The 22285-nt window shown below is 38.2% G+C and overlaps 1 protein-coding gene across 1 annotated transcript; it reads right to left on the minus strand.

Annotated features, from left to right (window-relative positions):
• Positions 1-7717: 7717 nt before the first annotated feature.
• On the minus strand, positions 7718-19247 carry LOC125664012 (anti-sigma-I factor RsgI6-like). The gene is made up of 13 exons (XM_056152727.1): positions 19018-19247; positions 17486-17631; positions 17127-17219; positions 14436-14592; positions 12509-12548; positions 12249-12407; positions 12109-12164; positions 11741-11878; positions 11432-11603; positions 10408-10515; positions 10101-10316; positions 9005-9212; positions 7718-7809 (listed from the first exon to the last, which is right to left on the minus strand). The coding sequence occupies exons 1-13, from the start codon at positions 19209-19211 to the stop codon at positions 7772-7774; spliced, it is 1725 nt and encodes a 574-aa protein (XP_056008702.1). The 5' UTR covers positions 19212-19247; the 3' UTR covers positions 7718-7771.
• Between the last annotated feature and the right edge of the window lie 3038 nt (positions 19248-22285).

The following is a 22285-nucleotide window of genomic DNA, read 5'->3' on the forward strand; positions in this document are numbered from 1 at the left end:
GCCACATCGCTCACCTGAGTCACCTTGGCTCATATCTAAAGATTTTCCCTATATATTTGTATGCAAAACTTCTATCCCCCCCCCCCCCCTTGTGACCCCATCCTACCGTTGGGGACCATGATTTTAACAAACAGAAATCTTAAATATTTCAGAAAGCTTTCATGTGAATATCAGCTTTTCTGGCTCAGTGGTTCTTGAGAAGAAGATTTTTAAAGATTTATCCTATATATTAGTATGTAAAACTTTGATCCCCTATTGTGGCACAGCGGTTCTTGAGAAGTAGAAAATGTGAAAAGTTTACGACGCCGCTGCCGACAGACAACGGACAAATTTTGATCAGAAAAGCTCGCTTGAGACTTTGGCTCAGATGAGCTATAAACTAAATGCGTACCATCTATCCTTCTGTGTTTAGTAAACTAAAAGTGATGAAGAAATTGAACAGGTCACATGACAAATATGCAACGTTCCAGCTGACCAAACTTTGAACAAAATCGTTTGTTTGTAAGGTTCAACATCACAACTGTCTTTTAAAAGAACTAATTTGTTTTCATTCCACATTTTATGATCGAACTTATTCTCCAAGTTTCTCTTTCAAGGACGAAATTAATCAAAATCATGTATCAGTTATAACCGCAGTGAACATCGCAGTCAATAAGATGAATGAATATGGGTTACCATACCTATGCTGGATTTCAGAGATGTAGATGCGAGAAGTAGTGTAAATATGATGCGGACCCTTAAAAATTCAAAGACCTTTAAGTAAATTTGAAATCACAAAACCGTTCCACTAATCAGTAGTATTAGAACATATGACATTTTAACACTTTACAGGGGATCATTACTCATGATGAGTTAAAGGCCAGGCGGCCGTTTCACTAAGCGATCGTAGATCGTAAACGTACGATTACGTTTAAGATCATTTGACTCGCACGTATACGAGCATTTCACGAAACCTAACGTAGTCGTAACACTTACGATTGCGATTTACGTCTGACTTTTTAGAACTCTTTTCTCTATGGAGGTAGATTTAAAATTAATCCTACCATGGAAAGAAATATTCATTCATTATTTCCTCATGGTTTTAAACATATCCTTATCGTCTGCAGTAAGTTGTCAACAAAAATAATGGAAATTTTGAGCCCGATCTCTAGTGTAACGTAAAGAAAATTCCTAGAATGTTTAAACAATTGATAGAATAATTTTTATTGACTTTCATGTAACTAAAATGGGGGTGGGGGTGATATAAGAAATAACATAAAAGATTTACATTTTAGAATTTTAAATGCCATGTATCGATCTGCTCACGTGAGCCAAATTTCCATCAATAAGTAAACTATGTTCAACGGATTTTAAAAAATGAATAAGAAAATGAAATTATATTGATAAAAGGAAATAATAAAATGAAAATAAAATTGCACACAAGAATAGGAAATTTTATCCTGCATCAAACCATGGATATGTACGTACTCCGGCGTTTAATCATAGTTGTAAAATAAGCTGTAACACTAATGACATATCTATTCACTTATTTGTATAAATTTCAAACAAATCATGGGCTCAATGTGTCCCTAAAATGACTTGAAATTTATTTTCCACATGCGTTTGTCTTTTATATATATATTTTTTCCGTTTAGGCATGTAAGCATATGCTAACTTTCGTCTTTACGTGATGATGTATAATCTAGATCATTTATTAAAAATTATTATTGATATTACACTTTATGATGATTGATTTTTATATTGTTTAACGTCCCTCTCGTAAATTTTCACTAATATGGAGACGTCACCATTGCCGGTGAAGGGCTATAAAATTTAGGCCTATACTCGGCGCTTACGGCCATTGGGCAGGGAGGGATCTTTTTCATGGTACACCTGCTGTGACACGGGACCTCAGTGTTTGCAGTCTCATCCGAAGGACCGCCCCATTTAGTCGTCTCCTTCGATAAGCAAGAGGTACTGAGGACCTATTCTAACCCGGATCCCCACGGGAGTGCACTTTATAAAAAGGGGTCGGAACCCCAAGGGTCCGATAATGACCCTTCCCTAGTCTGTATGTTTAATTTCTAACAACCTTCATAAAAGTACAGAAACGATCCACTTGCAGAATTGGCATTTTAACCCCTCTCCCATTACCAAATCATTTTATTATCATATTTTCCTTAAAATGTGCATGTATTATTCAGTTAGTCAGTTGCATCAAAGGTATTGATCTGACGGGGGGAAAAAGCTGAGTACGTCGAATCGCAACGTCTCGGATCATTAAATCAACTGTTTCTAAAGAAATTTAATTTCTGAACATGAGAATAATAATGTCTTGGATCCTCTCTAATGTTAAATATACATGTGCTCTAACGGTGATGCAGGCATATGTAGCTATACCCCCCCCCCATATCTGTTCTCGTTATTATTACATGCAAAGTTTGATATATTGACTAACCCCCCCCCCCTCCTCACTTTTTCAAATATGAATTCTTGCATTGTCTTTATATTTAAATCAGCAAACTGGTAACAAGGGCTAGGCCCGTTTTGGACCCGAACTTTGTGATACAATGAATTTACTCTATTTGTGGTATCACAGAGCCCATGCCCAAAACGGACTTGACCCCTGTGAGACTGACATTTCTGTGGTTGTGCGTAACAAAGAAGGACAACTCTAATTGATTTAAGATTCGGGCTCGGACTGTACAATACTTTTTGTGCAAAAGCAGACTGCAAGTCATTGTGGTTGTTTTCTTCCTACAAAGTATAAACAAACTCGGTCAGGTAAATATTACCACAGAATGATCTCAGGCGGGGCCAGCATGGCGGTCATATTGCTCATTTACATGCATGTAGGAACACTTACGATAACCCTAGACCACTCGTAGGGTTACGATCAATACTGATCGTAAATCGCAAATCGTAACTTTTAGTGAAACGGTCGTACGTGATACGTTCACATTTAAGTCTACGTTTACGATCTACGATCGGTTAGTGAAACGGCCGCCTGAATTTTTGACATCAAAGAATGTTGCTTCTGTGGTAGAAATGGAGCACGGAAAAATTCATATCTTGAGATCAGTCAACCAAGAGCTCTTGTTAAACACCACTCCAATTCTACTACTCTCAAGTTGAAATAAAAAAGATGCTCGAGTTCGTCATATTGGCAACACTTCGTAGGCAGGTCATAAAAATAGCCGGGAAAAATCCGCGAAACCCTCTGAAATAAGTAATTCACTTAGCAGTAGGGGATTTAAAATTTAAGGTAAATCGTGTATCTTGTTTACGAAAAATATACTACACGATAAAAGAAGCAACAATTTCTTCCACTCCCGGAGAAATAAATAACAAAATCTTTCAATTTTTTGAATTACTTTCTTGGGAGAACTTAATTTTTTTTTTTCGAAAAACCCTAAATATCTGCGTCATTTTATTAATTTCACCTGATAAAAAATGATAGAAAATAATACAAATGACTAAATAAGCGACATATTTCAAACCCTATAAATCTGTAAAATCCAGAAGCATTGCCCACTGGGCCCCCCCACCAGGGCTTCGCCATGGACCCACTGGGGGCCTCATAAAGTGGCATCCTCCGTAACCGCAATTCCCTGGATCCGCCCCTGCTTAGTATATATATTTAATCCTGATTCCATACAAAACATAAATAACATGGCTACTAAGATCGAGAGAAATGCGAATGTCCTACTGCTATCCCGTAATTTGTGTTTGATCAATGTAAAAGTAAAATGATGACGTCATAACTGTACATCAAGTGATGGCACCTCTAATGATTTTGTTAATGGTTTCATGTAAATATCGGCATAATATGAACACTTTAAAATATACACCATGGAATATAATACGTGAAAAATTGAGAATGTATCAATTTTATGAAGATGTGTTCATTTCATTCATCGACATTGGTATCGGTCCGATTTTCCTCTGTCGTAAGCTGGAAAAAAAACTGAAAAAAATATAACACTACGCCTCATATTTTAAAAATCTTATTATACTCCGAGTGAAAGGTCATAAACTAACGTACATTGAAACTGCTCCTCGAATCGTCTGTTTTAAAAAAAAAACATATTTTCTAAAATCTTTTCGTTTTGAGATGTTAAATAACTCCTACAAGCAATACAAAATAGTTTTTTTGTTTTACGTAAAGCAGTAGGATTATATTAGCATTTCGATAAACTTTGGGTGTTTTGAAATTACTATTGATTGATTGATGTTTTCCGCCACACTCAACAATTTTTCAGTTATCTGGTGGCGCCCAGTTTTTGTTGGTGGAAGGGAGAACCCATTTACAATGTACCTGAGAAGAGACCACCGACCTTTCGAAAGTAAACTGGGAAACTTTCTCACTTACCGGCGCGAGCGGGATTCGAACCCGCGCTAACAGAGGTGAGAGGCCGTGTGATGATGAGCGTGATTCTCTAACCACTCGGCCACGGAGTCAGATCAATGTTTAAATTCTGGGGTAGTTTAATACTTTGCCATTTTCTATTGAGGTACGTTCGATATCAGTTTATAGCAATCATGGTATGAACGTCTCCATATGAGTGAAAAATTCTTGAGAGGGACGTTAAACAATATACAATAAATCAATCATGGTATGACGTCATTCTGTAGTTCATATTTGTCACATAACTTTCATACAAAATGATTTCATGTAAACATTCAAGATAGTTTTAAAAGGCTAGGAGGTACCGAGGGTATTTTCAGGTTTCACCAAAGGAAAACAGTATGGAAGATTCCGAGACTCCGATTGATTATATCTTGCTTAACGTCACGCTCGAGAATTTTTCACTCATATGGAGACGTCACCAACACCGGTGAAGGGCTTCAAATTTAGGCCCATGTTCGGCACTTATGGCCATTGAGCAGTGAGGGTTCTTTAGCGTGCCACACCTACTACTGTGACACGGGTCATCCGTTTACAAGGTCATCTCCGAGGAACCGTGACATTCACACCTGATGCCGAGCGTTTGGCGATGGAACTGTCACTGCCTGTTTTAACGACTTAAGTGTGTCGCGGCCGGGATTTGAACCCCGGCCTTCCGCATGCGGGGCGAACGCTCTAACCTCTCAGCCACCAGACTCGAGGATATATTTGTGCACAGATGGTTCAGTTTATGTCCATCATGTTTGTTTGGATAAACAAAACTGAATACATTTAACGACCAGTAATCAATTTCAAAATCCAATAAAGAATACAATATTTAGAGTAGTGCAACCACGGAGCCCTGTAAATATCAGGTGCACAGGAGGAGTAAGCATCCCCTGTTGACAGATCACATTTGGCGTGGGCTGCATTTGTAACTCTTCTTCTCTCTCTCTCTCTCTCTCTCTCTCTCTCTCTCTCTCATCTTTTTATCTGGTCTTGAGTCACATGCATATCTTTCTTCCATGCTTTTACAACTCTGATGTCCAAACTGTGAACTAGGCCTACGTGCCTGAAGGTCTTAAAGTCGTGCGTGCACAGTTGTGCACCATTTTGTTTTTGGTTATTCCCAGGTCACGTGTAAAAATATGTCACGATCAGCTGATTTTCGAATATCATGAAAAAGAGCGTTCATATTGAAATATACGAAAGAAACGGATAGAAATGATAATAATTAAATTATACACTAAAGATACCCGCAATTTTCGTTCTTTTAATGTAAAAGATATATATATGTACTAATCATGCTGAACAACAGTCTGCCAACATGCCAATCATATGGCTAATTAGTATATTCCAATGTGAAGGTCACCGTGTCGTTTGATTTGTAATGTCAAGCAATTCAATTGTTAGTTTATGGTAAAGTTAGCAGTCCTTATGCTTTTGGAATGCTGTATCTCAGTGCATACTAATAGGAATTAAAGAACAGCGATTTATAAATTTCATAAAATCGTTGCCCTGTAGTTATGTCTATTGCTTTGATCTTTATGAAAACATCGCACCTTTATAACTAATTGAAATCAATTCAGAATATGTAATCAGGATAGTCATAAAGTAATAACGTTATCCCTTTTTAATATTTTTAGATTCCAAAGAAAAAAATATTAGATTGAGACACTATAGTCCAAGTCCCCTTACCTTGGCTGACAAGAACATGGGCACTAGTGTCCGCAAGGTAGCTGTGATGAAGTTAATTTTCATTTTGTTAGTTTTTTGTGGTATTGTCTGTAAATAGTTGTTTATGCTTGTAAGGTGTTTCCGTAGTGTGAGTGTTGGTCGATAAGGCTATTTTTAGCATACCGGTTTGGTCAGTCAGAATAGCGGCTGTTTGTCAAGCGTGCGGCCACGTTTTCATGCTGTCCAGCAGGGGTCTTTTCTTGGCGAATTCCAGAAGTTAGTCTGGGTAATGGGTAGCCAGAGAGACAAACATTTTACTGTGTGGGCATAGGTTTTCTCCAGCTGTGCAGAGGGGATTTAAGAAGCTATCTGGGCCATATCAGGCAGTGCTCTCAGCGTTTCAGTAGGTGCTCGGCGTGGGAATCAAAACACGTGAGACCGCACTGTACATGGGTTTTCCACGTGGTGGACTCGGCAATTATTTTGTGAGTCTAGTGTTGCCATTAGTGTAGTCGGCGTTATAACCAGTATCGTTGTTCAGTGAGAGACCTGTGAGTCCGGGACTGGAAGCGGAGGGGCTGTTCGAGCTGTATGGAGACCTGGTTGTGCCAAATGTGACGTGGCGTTAAAATTGAATTGTGCTGAGTAGCCAAACTTTCATATTGTGTTTCAGTAAACTAACATTTTATCAAAAAGGAATTTGAAAAATTTGTACAAAACGTAATCTACTACTGTTTAACTTTTTCTGTAGTTAGCGGAATTAGCGACTATTCGAACCATTATGTAATACATTTATTACCAGTTATATTTTCAGCCTGGAATGATATACTTGTTGTATTAACTATTGAATGGTCTTGACAGTTATACGTTATATTGATTGTCAATATTGCCAGGTTTATTATACCAATTTATATTTCTTTCTCGGTGAGAGAGTATGGGTGTGTGAGTGTGAAAGTGTGATTTCTTTGTTTTTCAAACATCTCTATATTTCTTATCTTATTGCTAAATAAATTTTCTTTTTATTTATTCTACGATTTATCATTTTCTCTACTCCTACACAAAATCCAAAAGAACTTCATTACAGTAGCGAAGCAAAACAGTCCAAAGTCTATTCTATGCGATTGGGTTCATTTAAGCTACAGCACAGATATCAGAGTGGTTCATATATAGGTAACCAACCAATATAAATGTCCCAATTGTAAATAGGGTAAACCCAGGAACTATTGAATTATGTACTATTTAAGATGTTTTACTTCTTATCAAAATATTCCGTTGTTAAATTGATTCATAGCACTTTGATCTTTCATATTGAAATGTTTTATTTCCTGTTACTGCATCCCAGTGTAAATACCTAGAAGGAATGTGATATTTCAAAAATTAAATGAAAACAAAACTTTCCAAACTTTAAAAATGTGCTTTCTTTGGCCTAATTGTATTGCTACATCCGGGCGCACGACTACTGTCCAAAATAAACATGACCGACGTTGGACTACGCTTGCGTTGTGCTTCCATCATGAATTCAATAAACCCTTTAAAATATTTGAAATATTCGGCGCTTCGCCGGTCGTTTGATCTGATGATCCGCGCCTGTCAACCAGACGCGATCTGGCTATTCGGATTACGTTACTGTGGAAATTATATTTATCTGTAAATTAAAACACAGATGATGACAAGTTCACCGAATCCTTTTTATTTGTGGGTATAACACTGTGACAAATGGTTGAAATGTTATCGCCCAAACGCAACATGGGAGACGTGCTGGTCACCTAAAAAGAAAGATGTATAATGATTAATTTTCAAATCGTCACGTTCTCAGTTCTTATTCTTCATGCTGTTCAGTACCAGTATTTAGTGATTCATATATTTTTTGTCATTTATGTATCTATCTATATTTATATATTTACCTATCTACGTTGTATATGCATGTATTTACATCTATCTATCTATATACTTTCTATTACGGAAAGCGCACACAAACCTGAATTTCATGTAAAACAGTTCTGACATTGATAACCTGTTATATGAACTGTTAAATGTTTCCCCTCCGAGTCTAGAGAGAACTGCTAACCTGTTAGATGAACTGTTAAATGTTTCCCCGCCGAGTCTAGAGAGAATTGCTAACCTGTTAGATGAACTGTTAAATGTTTCCCCGCCGAGTCTAGAGAGAATTGCTAACCTGTTAGATGAACTGTTAAATGTTTCCCCGCCGAGTCTAGAGAGAACTGCTAACCTGTTAGATGAAGTGTTAAATGTTTCCCCGTCGAGTCTAGAGTGAACTGCTAACCTATTAGATGAAAGTGTTAAATGTTTCCCCGCCGAGTCTAGAGAGAACTGCTAACCTGTTAGATGAATTATCAAATGTTTCCCCGCCAAGTCTAACCTGTTAGATGAACTGTTAAATGTTTCCCCGCCGAGTCTAGTGAGAATTGATAACCTGTTATATGAACTGTTAAATGTTTCCCCTCCGAGTCTAGAGAGAACTGCTAACATGTTAGATGAAAGGTTAAATGTTTCCCCGCCGAGTCTAACCTGTTAGATGAACTGTTAAATGTTTCCCCGCCGAGTCTAGAGAGAATTGTTAACCTGTTAGATGAACGGTTAAATGTTTCCAAGCCGAGTCTAGAGAGAATTGTTTACCTGTTAGATGAACGGTTAAATGTTTCCCCGCCGAGTCTAGAGAGAATTGCTAACCTGTTCGATGAACTGTTAAATGTTTCCCCGTCGAGTGTAGAGAGAATTGCTAACCTGTTAGATGAACTGCTAAATGTTTCCCCGCCGAGTCTAGAGAGAATTGCTTACCTGTTAGATGAACTGTTAAATGTTTCCCTGCCCAGTCTAGAGAGAATTGCTAACCTGTTAGATCAACTGTTAAATGTTTCCCCGCCGAGTCTCGAGAGAATTGCTAACCTGTTAGATGAACTGTTAAATGTTTCCCCGCCGAGTCTCGAGAGAATTGCTAACCTGTTAGATGAACTGTTAAATGTTTCCCCGCCGAGTCTAGAGAGAACTGCTCCTGGTGAATCACGTTACCATCACGTTTCACATTCAGTACGTAATCACCAAGGAACCCGGATGTGTGAATCTTATTGTGCGCACTGATTGCGTGGGTGAAACTTGTATTCCAGGCTTTGTGTACCAAGTCGATGTATTTCTGTCCGGCAGCGTTTGGCTAAATGGAGCAAGAAATACATGTATCAATTCCAGTAGATACGTTTTCTGGTATTGTTACATATGAAAATATATAATTGATTTACTCTAAATCTTCTCTCTTACAAAGGAATTGCACATCTTTGATAAACAGATTTCGTGGTCCTTTGCTCAATAAAAATGAAACTAAAATTATTATTTATCCAGTAATTATAAAATCATAATGAAGAAGATTAGTCATGGTGACATTGTGTGCAAGTCAATGAACTTTTACATTGCTTAAAGCTGTATGGTCCGAATTACAATATTTTTTTCCATCTCGTAAAAACGCTATTAAATCATCGCACGTATGTAGTTATGAGACTGTACGACATATCATAAATTATTTCACCTGTTTTAACCCGAATAATTTGATTTTAAATCGATGTTTACAAATATCCGCGTCACTCTGCCATTTCAAGTGACAGTCACGTGACCAGTTCAAACTTTCAAATCATCGGTGGTCATATCTGTGTAAAGCTGTGTATTTAGTTATAACAGTATCGTACCATAAGTTTAATAGAAATAAAAATATCAAATACCTCTTAGTAATTCGTTGTTTTACGCTCTTTCAGCCTTAAAACTAGACAGTTGCGTAAGAGTTAATACATCATGTTGGGATTCCCCTGACGCGCATGGGTCTATTTATAGACGTCTATTATGGGATGATTTATATATGTAGCCACTATATTTACTTTCTAAATAATATTCGCACTGTTTTCTTTTACATGCAGATGTTTTCAAGCATGTAATTAAGGGAAAGTTAATAACTTTATAAAGTAATTAATCTGCTTTAAAGTAATTATGTACAAAAATAATACATGAACATCGGGTCATACAGCTTTAAGATTTTTATTCAATTTTCATTTACCGTAAAATTGGGTCCTTCAAACAGTTTATCTTGTGAATGACGTATCGCACCGTCCCAGAATGTCCAGAGTATAACGCCCTCTACTGCAGGATGACTGTAGAACAGAGTCAGCAGATTTTCCAAAGCCGCAGCTTTCTTGTTCGCGTCACTCTCAGAAACAGTAAGTTCTGTTATCCAAATCTTCAGTCCGGATTCGGCGACTTTATCCAATCTGTACTGTTAAAAAGGCTTATGATAACAGTAAAATCATCATATTTTCTTATTCATGCACACCTTAGTGAGTGAAATGATATGATTAATAAATTACCTTAACCACGTCAATGTCAATATTGCTGCTGTGGAAATGACCTTGTATTCCTACGCCATAGACAGGTATTCCCATGTTTCGGAGTTGTATTGCTTGGTTACGAGTAGCCTATCAATGCAAATTTAATATTTTATTACCAGCCATGTAAATTTAGAGTTATCAGATATAAAAAAAGAATGAAAAGTGAAGATAACGAGTAAATTCCTAAATAAAATACAAAATCAAAAATAGCCCCCCCCCCCCCCCCCCCCCCACACACACACACCATGTGAGAAGCAAGAACCGATATTTATTAGCTGTAACATGGCATGTACTTTGTTACTGAGGAATGGGCTTGCAAAAACTTTAACCTGATCACTCAATTGACAAATGTAGGCCAGATACTGTCACCGCATCACGAGTGATTGTGTACATCGTGCATGCAAGGTTGAGCCATTTAGGAGTGATAGGGTTTCTTTAGGAAATGCACGTCTGAAAAACTTTAGCTTGCTATCTAACGGCAACGCAGACAACGTTGAGAGGTTACAACAACTCTTCTGACAATTCATAAACACACTGCAAGACTTCAAAATACCAAAGATATTATTTAGATATAAGGAACACATTTTGATCAGACTTTGTGGCACTTCATCGACAGCTGGTGACATACCAATGTGAGAGAGAAAATGGTGAGTGCATATGAGAAGAAAAAACTACAAATTCGCAAATGTTTGCTGAAAAGAAATATTATAAAGATATGCACCTTTTCATCAAAACGATAAGAAAAGGTGTATGTTTAAGATGCCATAAATTAGAATCACCGGAATTTTATAAAACTGATACAATTTATATATATCATCAGCAATGGTGAAGTCTCCATATGAGTGAAATATTCTCGTTAAACAATATACAATCAATCAATCAAAAACAGCAGAGGTTTATTCTGAAACAAAAATGGGTAAATATTAAGTTTAGAATTAGTAAACACTAGGGTGTGGGTAATGCTGACGCCAACAACATCCATTAAACATTTAAAATGACTTACCGTAGTGGACTGTGAGTTGGTGATGATGTTGTATTCATTGATAAAAAGTTTAACGTTCGGTTCCTCGCTGTGGATCCACTGAAACATTTTGGCGGTGATATCCGGATCCCCGGTGTGGCGTTCAAAGTAATCACCATGCATGTTCTCGTTGTTCACGTCCCAATGTTCAAGTCTGAATCAAATATATTGTTGCTGAACAACCAGTTTACTGAAATCTGGCAAATTGTCAATCAAGATAGTGAACAATAGAAAAGGGATATAAATGACGAGTTGTAGAACTCTCTCTAGAGAAAAGAGGCAATTCCTCACGTTCCCCTAGTGTGGCTGACGACCTCGTGAACATGAAGCTTCATTTCACTGACATATTCAGTTGCAGATTTCCCCTCCATCCACGCCGGTACATGTCCATTAACTCCCCAGAACATGTTGTGACCCCGGATCTTTATTCTGCATAGAGATATAATTTAAAGATTATTATCAACTTAAGGTATAATATCAATATATCTTCACCTTTCCTTTAAGGGGAGAGGGGTATTTCATATGTGTATTTATCATCAGAGATTAATACAAGACATTGTATATCTATATCTGAAGACAACGAACAGGTACAACTTTCACAGCAAATTATCATTGTTCGATATTGAGAGAGAGAGAGAGAGAGAGAGAGAGAGAGTTACCCATGCGCTTGTAGGGCTTTTATAGCATTGACTGGTCTGGCAAAGTTAATATGGCCCTTAAAAGAGAAGCACATATCGTTAAATAAATTTCAACATTTCGCTTCAGCCGTCCTACCATTCAATTTACAAAACCATGATACCTTCGACCACTCCATGAGGCGCCACTTCAGGGCGTTGACAATTACTGCCCATTCGAAGTTTTTGTACACAAAATTTTGATAAGCCTGTTGATTAGGATTTGTCATCATATCTGCCACAACCCCAGCGCCAAATCCGAAACTATGCTTCTGTTGTTGTAACTAAGGATAAAAATATTCATGGTCAAAATTTAAGTTTGTAAGCATTTAGCATCATTGTGAATATTGAATGCATTGTTTACATGGAATACATCAAGTTTTACCTCGATGCTGATCCCAGTTGCAGACGCTCCGTTCGCCAACCTGTTATGATCAAGTCAGAAATGTTAATAAAATAATTTAAAATGAAATTTTAGAAATGGCTTGACTCCCTTATCATAGGTGTCTGTTTTCTGTTAACAATATTTAACAAATCACAAGAAATCTAACGAATGCATCCTTAATTAATAAGCTATAGGGGACGTAAATCATCTATTATGGGACAAAGTGTTCATCAGGTAGGAAAGGTTGTTAATATATTTTCTGTCTCCTCAGCTAAACCAGAATTAGATAAAATGGGTTTAATTTACAGAGTCAGATTTTGATCTATGTTCACTTAAACCTCGATGCTGTTATTTGTTAAAGTGGTACGGAATAAGGACGCCACTTTTTAAATTTAGGAAATTGTACACTGAATGAGTTAGTTACATGAAGGTACTGAAAACCGTATCTTGAGTGTTAAGATCACATGTTTATTTCTACAAGTCGTATTGATACTATAGGAAAATCTACCGGCAGATTTGTCCTAAAGGGATCAGTTCAGAGTGGTTCACCCTCAAAATTAAAGTGTCAGAAGAAATTCGAATTCATATGATATTCACTTTTGACAAATTATCTCGAGTAGTCGTTTATACAGCTTCGACAATCATTCTCGTCCATGCTTTCTAACCTTGTCTTTTAGAAAATATTAATCTTTCAGTTTTTGTTGAGCGAAAATCAAAATCTTTAACTACATTATACGTGGATGTATTCGTTCATCGTCAAGACTACCCTGGAATCGGTCTATATACTACCCTCCCCCTACCAGGTCTAGATCGCATCATGTTCTTCATTCTTCAAAGATAGTTTGCCGTCGTTTCGATTTTGAGTCAGTTGTCCTTTTATATTGATACAACAGGTTTACACATAGGTATGAATACAGTCATAAAAGACAAAACCATGAAGCCGAGAACGCTGGTCATCCTCTTCATATAACAAGGGGGCAACATTAAAAAAACCCACCAAAAACAATAACTATGGCATATGATTGATTGATGCAATCCGCCACACTTAAGAATTTTTCAGATATATGGTGGCGCCCAGTTTTTATTGGTGGAAGAGAGAACCCAGATAAATGTACCTGGGAAGAGACCATCGACCTTCCGAATGTAAACTGGGAAACTTTCTCACTTACCGGCGCGAGCGGGATTCAACCTGCGCCGACAAAGGTAAGAGGCCGTGTGATGCTCTAACCACTCGGCCACGGAGGCCCCTATGCGCATATGAAGTTGACCTTCAAAGACTTTAAAAGGCATGTATGTTCTCTTCTTTGACATTGGTTGGTTGGTTGTACAGTATATTATTGATTGATTGTATCTTGCTTAACGTCACACTCGAGAATTTTTCACTCATATGGAGACGTCACCAAGACCGGTGAAGGGCTTCAAATTTAGGCCTATGCTCGTCGCTTACGGCCATTGAGCAGCGTGCCACATCTACTGTGACACGGGTCATCCGTTTTTAAGGTCACCTCCGAGGACCCGTGACATTCACACCTGATGCCTAGCGTTTGGCGATGGAACTGTCACTACCTGTTTTAAAGACTTACGTGTGTATATTATTGGTTGGTTGGTTGTACATAGTGCCACACCTGCTGTGACACGGGGATCTCGCTTTATGCGGTCTCATCCTAAGGACCGCCCCATTTAGTCGCCTCTTACGACAAGCAAGGGGTACTAAGGACCTATTCTAACCAGGATCCCCACGGGACTCTTTGATAATAATCACTATTCAAAAGCAGTTAATACTGTAAAGATTGTATGCAGAGGGATTATCCATAATTCCCCAAACGTTTTGCCTAGGATATGAATAATCAAGAAAAGTGGCGAGTAAAATTCATCCAGACCGTGGTTTAAAAAAAGGCTTCTACGTTGAGTAAACACAACGACTGACCCCACTGTGATGGGGGCCTTCCTGGTGGCATTGATCCTGGTGATCGCCTCTGATTTCCAGTTAGGATTTGAAGGAATCCTTTGTAGGCTTGAGAAGTCCTGTAGGTAATTCACAGCCGAGTTGTGGACTTGGATATAGAAGGTCGCCCCTGTAGTGCCTGTATCAGTATCAAGAATGCTGACCTGAATGCTCTGATATCAATACCAGTATTTGACACTACATCATTATAAGATTGACATTATATCATTATAAGGTTGCCATTGTATAATTATAAGATTGACATTATATCATTATAAGATTGACACTATATCATTATAAGATTGCCATTGTATCATTATAAGATTGACATTGTATCATTATAAGATTGACACTATATCATTATAAGATTGCCATTATATCATTATAAGATTGCCATTGTATCATTATAAGATTGACATTGTATCATAAGATTAACACTGTACCATCGTAAGATTGACACTGGATCATTTTAAGATTTACATTGTATCATTATAAGATTGACACTATAATTAAAACCAAGGTCCCGTGTCGCAGCAGGTGTGGCACGATAAAGAACCCTCCCTGCTCAATCGCCATAAGCGCCGAGCATAGGTCTAAATTTTGCAGCCCTTCACCGGCAGTGGTGACGTCTCCATATAAGTGAAATATTCTCGAGTATTAGATATAATTTCTGAGTTGCTAAAATGACTGTGTTAAGTGAAAGTCAGACGGTCTTAAGTTTTTAGTCACTTGGAGCTATTACGTCAGTTTATGTATTGGGGTGAAAAATTATATCTAATGCTGTACATTCTATGTAATAGCTATTTGCAACGCTCAAACACTCTGTGTAGTCGTATAGTGCCAGGGCCAAACTAAAGGTTCACCTTAAAATAATAGGCATTTTTCCAAATTCATTTCTACATATCTTGGGAAGTATACGAAATTTCGGGATCAAATTTGGTAATAATGTAGAATTATATTTATGAATATATTAGAATACAGAGTAGAATTTTATACCATATGGTTTATTGTTTTTACATCGGCGAGCTTGAGTACCCTATCTAAGAGATCTTTATTAGTAAATTCGAACTGCAAATTTTACCTCATATTTATGACAGATTTAACAATAAATAGAGACAGCAGAATGGTAAATAATGCAGAATGAAAGCAACCTTATGTAAATTTGCAATAAATTATATTATTGCAATGTAATTATGCCCCCCCCCCCCCCCTTTCAAAGAAGAGGGACATATTGGTTTGCACTTGTCGGTCGGTAGACCACATGTTGTCCGCTCAATATCGTGAGAACCATTCACTTGATGATAATGATATTTCATATGTGGGTTGGTTATGAGTAGAAGAGGACCCCTATTGTTTTTCAGGTCAAAAGGTCAAGGGTCAATCTACTCTGGAAATAGGAATATAATGTCCGCTCAATATCTTGAGAACCCTTTGCTTGACAGACATCAAACTTAGTACACTGGTATATCTTCAGGAGAAGATGACTCCTATTGATTTTAAGGTCACATGGTCAAAGGTCAAACTAGACTGGGAACATACTGTCTGCTCAATATCTTGAGAACCCTTTTCTTGACAGACATCAAACTCGGTACACTGGTACGTCTTCAGGAGAGGATGACCCCTATTGATTTTGAGGTCACATGGTCAAAGGTCAAACTGGACATAGTAATATACTGTCCACTCAATATCTTGATAACCTTTTTTCTTGACATACATCAAACTTAATACACTGGTAAATCTTCAGGAGAAGATGACCCATATTGATTTTGAGGTCAAAAGTCAATAGTTGAACTGGACATAGTAATACATTGTCTTCTATATTTTAAGAATTGTTTGCTTGATTGACACCAAACTTGGTACACTGGTACAGCATAAGGAGTAGATGATCCCTATTGATTTTTAGGTCACATGGTCAATTCACTCTTGACATAGGAAGATATTGTCTGCTCAATATTTTGAATTGATACTACTATCAATTAAAAGGTGTGTGTAATAACCCTTTTCAATTTTCCACCAATGGGGGGGGGGGGGGGGGGGGGGGGGCATCATATGTGTTTTACAAACATCTCTTGTTCAATGCAATTTTTGGCAGGCTGATTTTGACTACGGACAACGTTTACCTAATCAAGCCACAGGACTCACGGCGGGTGTGACTGGTTGACAGGGAATGCTTCCTCCTCCTAGGCACCTGATCCCACCTCTGGTATATCCAGGAACCCGTGTTTGCCCAATTCTCTATTATGTCTTGCTTATAGGAGTTACGAGATTGATCACTGTTAGTTATCTTCACCTTTAATTTATTTTTCCGGGTCACCCATAATTTTTGACTAATTGTAAAGGTCAATAGAGAGTATTCCCTCTCCCTGATTGAATGAATATTGTTTAACGTCCCTCTCGAGAATACTTCACTCATATGGAGACGTCACCACTGCCGGTGAAGGGCTGCGAAATTTAGGCCTATGCTCGGCGCTGATGGCCGTTGAGCAGGGAGGGATCTTTATCGTGCCACACCTGCTGCGACACGGGACCTCAGTTTTTGCGGTCTCATCCGAAGGACCGCCCCAATTAGTCGCCTTCCCGAAAAATACAATGTACATAAGAAAGACAATAAATGAAAAAGAGGCTTTCAAAAGTAGAATTGAATGTTGAACTGAAGTACAATTCCTGACTTACCGTTGGGCGCGAAAAAATCTCCGCCCACTTCCGTCCAACCATACTTCTCCTGCTGCATGGGAATTTGACCAAGGGTTTGATATTTTGTATGACCTATACATAGAGGTAAAGTAAAGATAACAAACTGTCCACGAGGGGCAGACAGTACGAACATTAAACTGGGCATAAATTGTTTAGGGGAAACTATCCACCATTATAAAATTTATCTTGTTCCCACATATCTTCAAAGAACAGTAACAACAATTTATTTTCAAAACTCTCATCTAAATCATTCATCATTTATTTTGTATTGATTCGACATTTCACATCGTACAAATGATTAAGCATGTTTTGAAGTGTAACATTAGAAATAAACAAACCATCTACATGTATAGCTGCTATCACATCTATAAAGACGTACGGGACCCCTGCTGGCATGTTGAGAAACTTGATGTAGGACTTGGCGGAGTACCATTGTCCTCCAGTTAGACTCACATCCTGACGAGCTGCGGACCAGTCATGATGCCTTGTCAGAAATCGAAGAAATTGTGAGGTCAGTAGTGACAGTACAGCCCCATTTATCTCTATCTATCTCCTTAATATTAATTCTTTATCATAATTTCTTTATTTGCTGGAGTAAACAACTAAGTGTCACCTTCCCGGAGCTATATTGATTGATTTTATTGCTTAAAGGGGCCGAGTGGTTAGAGCATCGCGCTCAAAATCACACGGCCTCTCACCTCTGGTCAGCGCGGGTTTGAATCCCGCTCGCCGCCGGTAAGTGAGTTTACTTTCGGAAAGTCGATGGTCTCTTCCCAGGTACATTGTATCTGGGTTTTCTCTTTCACCAATAAAAACTGGGCGCCACCAGATAACTGAAAAATTGTTGAGTGTGGCAGAAAACATTAATCAAGCAATCATATATTGTTTAACGTCTCGCTCGAGAATACTTCACTCATATGGAGACGTCACAATTGCCGCTGAAGGGCTGCAAAATTTAGGTTTATGCTCTGAACTTACGGCCTTGGAGCAGGAAAGGGATCTTTATCGTGCCACACCTGCTGTGAAACGGGGTCTCGTTTTTACGGTCTCACCCGAAGGACCGCCCCCATTTAGTCGCCTCTTACAAGCAAGGAGTACTGAGAACCTATTCTAACACGGGACCCCGGAGTTAGAAGAATGTAGAAGAGATCAAATGCAGGTAAGCATGCGGAATACCACACACAATACTAAATTGTAACAAACTACCCATTCCCTAAGCGTGAGGCCAAGCTGTAATCTAGAAATTTCGAGCCACGTGGCTTGCTGCGATTTTATAATTATGCGGGTCGACCACGAAATCAGTTTATCAAAGATATACAACTGCTATGTAAGCCAGAAGATATTGAGTAAATCTCTTCAAAGTCGTATACAAATGAAGTCGTATTGATTAGCAAATCCAGGAAACTCTTGAAAATTAACGATTGATTGATTGTTTAAGTCCTCAGTACCCCTTGCTTGTCGTAAGAGGCGACTCAATGGGTTGGTCCCTCGGATGAGACAATAGGTGTGGCACAATAAAGATCCCTCCCTGCTCAAAGGCCTTAAGCGCCGCTCAAAGGCCTTAAGCGCCGAGCATAGGCATAAATTTTGCAGCCCTTCACCGGGAATGGTGACATCTCCATATGAGTGAAAAATTCTGAGGGTTCTTTATCGTGCCAACTCCTGCCGCGAAACGTGACCTCCATTTTAGGAGGTATCCCGAAAGATCCACGATTCTCACTTTTAACTGCCGAGCGTTTTTTGACGTCTTAGGTCATGGCACGAGTGGAGCTCGAACTCACGATCTCTCGGAAACGAAGCGAGCGTTCTTCCACGACCGGTGAAAATTAACGAAATATTATTTTACTAATCAGTTAGGAATTAATCGCACCTATTGGAGACCTTTACACATCTGCTTCCGTGGTATTTGTCCGCCGTGTAGGGGGTCAGTCTGCAGTCCGCCGCGTGCCAATTCCCGCTAAATGACGTGCTCTCAAAGTCCGAATTTTTCAACAATTCCGTTTCCGCATAACACTGTAACGTCAAACACAGAATCCCAATATATATGTCTAAGAACCTTTTCATTTTTACATATGTGTGCGCTTACTTGGTCTGTAAGATAAGGTATGAACCCAACTGTGAGATGAGATTAAGTCCCATATCGGACAAAATCAAATCTGGAACAGTACACGGAGTATATTTTGACCTAGCTCCGTGACCTTGAACTGAGAATAAACGTTATCTTCACGTGAATTTCACTGACTGTATATATGGATACATGTACTATATAGATCATATGGATTTGAAAGTAATATGTATATAAAGCACTGAGATTGCATTGTATTCAAATATATGTAGAAAATTATGTATATAATGAATGCATAGATATGATTTGGCAACAGGCGCTATGCCATTGAATGCAAGGTGAAGATAACGAACAGTGAACAATCTCATAACTCCCACAAGCAATACAAAATAGATAGTTGGGCAAACACGGACCCCTGGACACACCAGAGGTGGGATCAGGTGCCCAGGAGGAGTAAACATCCCCTGTTGACCGGTCACACCCGCCGTGAGCCCCATATCCTGATCAGGTAAACGGAGTTATCCGCAGTCAAAATCAGTGTGTCAAGAACGGCTTAACAATCGGTATGAAACACGTCAGACAGCATTTGACCCAATGCGAGGTTGTATTGACGAACTAGATCGTTATAACGACCATAGAATTTGCGAAATGCTGACTTCAATCGAGATTGTTGAAATCCCTGTACCATCAACTTGTTTGTCAGTAGCTTACCTCGATTTAAAAACTGAATATACCCAGAACAAGCTCTTGCATATCGAATCAGTTGAGATATATAATCACCATATGCAGGTGATAATGGAATATTGCTACATTCATGTGGGAAGTTGACGATGGAGAAGCTGAAATCATCCCGTTTGTCATACAGTTGAGTTGTCAGTTTGCCGTTAATGTCTACTTTCAATAAAATATCTAAGTATGAAGCAGAAGTGGACGACTCTGTGGTGTCCTTTATTTCGAGCTCACAGGGATATATCAAATCGACATATGAATGAAAGCTATCATTGTTAATAGACAGAACGTCATCGATATATCTAAAAGTCGAATTGAAGGTCACAGCGAGAGATTTTTTCTTCTCACGTAGAAGTTTTTGAATAAATTCTGCTTCATAAGATATTATATAAGCCCTCTCCATTATTCACTATTCTCAATTTCTGTCTCGGACCTTCATCTTCTTTGGTCAGTGGCGTATATGGAACGCCACTGCTGTCTTAAGGCTACAAAATACGCATCATATTGTCATAACATACAATATTAAGTCTATTCAATTGAATTGTTGAAGCGCAGATGCTATTGCCGTATCAATCGTCGCCATTTTACATGAACAGCCGAAAAGGTTTTGCTATGTTGAATCTCATTGGTTGTCATGTTTAATGAATATATGAGGTCACCAGAAGATGACCTTTATACGATCCCTGTCAGACCCCAACGATATGATAATGAGTATGGGGTCTGATTTTAATCAGACTGCACATTTGATCACATGTCATGCAAAAATGACTTTAAGGTGTATAGTTATGACGTCATATTATAGTTTCTTCACTGCATATCATATCAAGTGGAGTTAATGATATAAAGGAATGTGACTTAATACAGTTTAGACGAAATGTTATAGATTTTAGACTGAATATTATGCGCATTCGACAATGTAATACATTGATTTGACATCATAGGACAGGGTTTCCACTACATATTATATCAAGTAGATTTAATGATATAAAGAATAGACTTAATGATATAAATAATAGACTTAATATTGTACGCTATTAACAATATGATGCGTATTTTGTAGCATTAAAACAGCTGTGGCGTTCCATAGGCGTAGCTTTCTATGAAGCACGGAAGCATGTACTTCCACATTGTTGGGGGTAAAAATGAAATAATTTAAAGTCAAGTTAAAACGAATATTAGATTTTAAATAATATAAAAACAGAAATAAATATTTGGTTGAAAATGCTGAATGGCTTTATCTGAAGTCACCAGCTGTAGATGAAGTCCACAAATTTACCTACCGGTATGCTTGTCGATCAGGGACTTGACAAAGGGTTCTCTATAGTGCTAACGCCTGCCGCGACACGGGACCTCCGTTTTTTAAGATCATATCCGAAAGACCCGTGATTTTTCACTTCTAAATGCCGAGCATTTGGCGATGGAGCAATCACTACATAATTTAATGTCTTAGGTTTAACGCAGCCATGCCATGAGCCGGGCTCGAACTCACGAACACCCGGTTACGAAGCGAACGTTGTACCTGTTCTAGATGTTTGGTTATTAGTCCCCTACCGATGAAGGGTTGCGCTCTGTCCGTCTCTCCAGTTTTCCGCACTTTTTTCTCTGTTCTTGTAGATATTTATGTAATATTTAGTGGGTTGATTTGCCATAACAAGTTACATATATCAAGTTCGAATTTCGTCTCGGTCCGTTGAATTTTCACTTAGTTATGGCCCTTGGACTTAGGAAAATAGCATGGATTTCAGATGTAACATGTATCAGTTTTCCAGACCTTTTTTTGTTGTTGTTGTTGTTCTTGAAGATATTCATTTGATATTTGGTACATTACTTTGCCATAACAAGTTACAGATCAAGTTCAACTTTCGTCCCAGTCCGTTGATTTTTCACATAGTTAAGGCACTTGGACTTAGAAAAATAGCATAAATTATCAGTTTTCCGGACTTTTTTTTTGTTTGTGCTTGCAGATATTCATTTGATATTTGGTATGTTGCTTTGCCACAACAAGTTACATATCAAGTTCTTGAAATGTTGATTTTTCATGAAACTACGGCCCTTGGACTTTGAAAAATAGCACGAATTGTTAGTTTACATCCAAATGTTTTCTCTCTATAGATAAGAGTACTACACTCATTAAAACTTTTAGCATAGTAATACAACAATATAGCTAAATTATTCATGATCACCTACATGTCACAGTTTATTGACTTGGTTAAAGACATAAACTTAACAAGATGTACTGTGAGCAATGCTCACTAAGAATACCCCCGCTTGCCCCAATCTCCCAAAGGGTGTTGTTAATAGGTATAAATAAACACTTTTTTGAGTGTAAAAATATGGTATGCCT

The sequence above is a fragment of the Ostrea edulis genome, chromosome 1, assembly GCF_947568905.1.
Source record: "Ostrea edulis chromosome 1, xbOstEdul1.1, whole genome shotgun sequence".
In the NCBI taxonomy this organism is placed as follows: domain Eukaryota; kingdom Metazoa; phylum Mollusca; class Bivalvia; order Ostreida; family Ostreidae; genus Ostrea; species Ostrea edulis.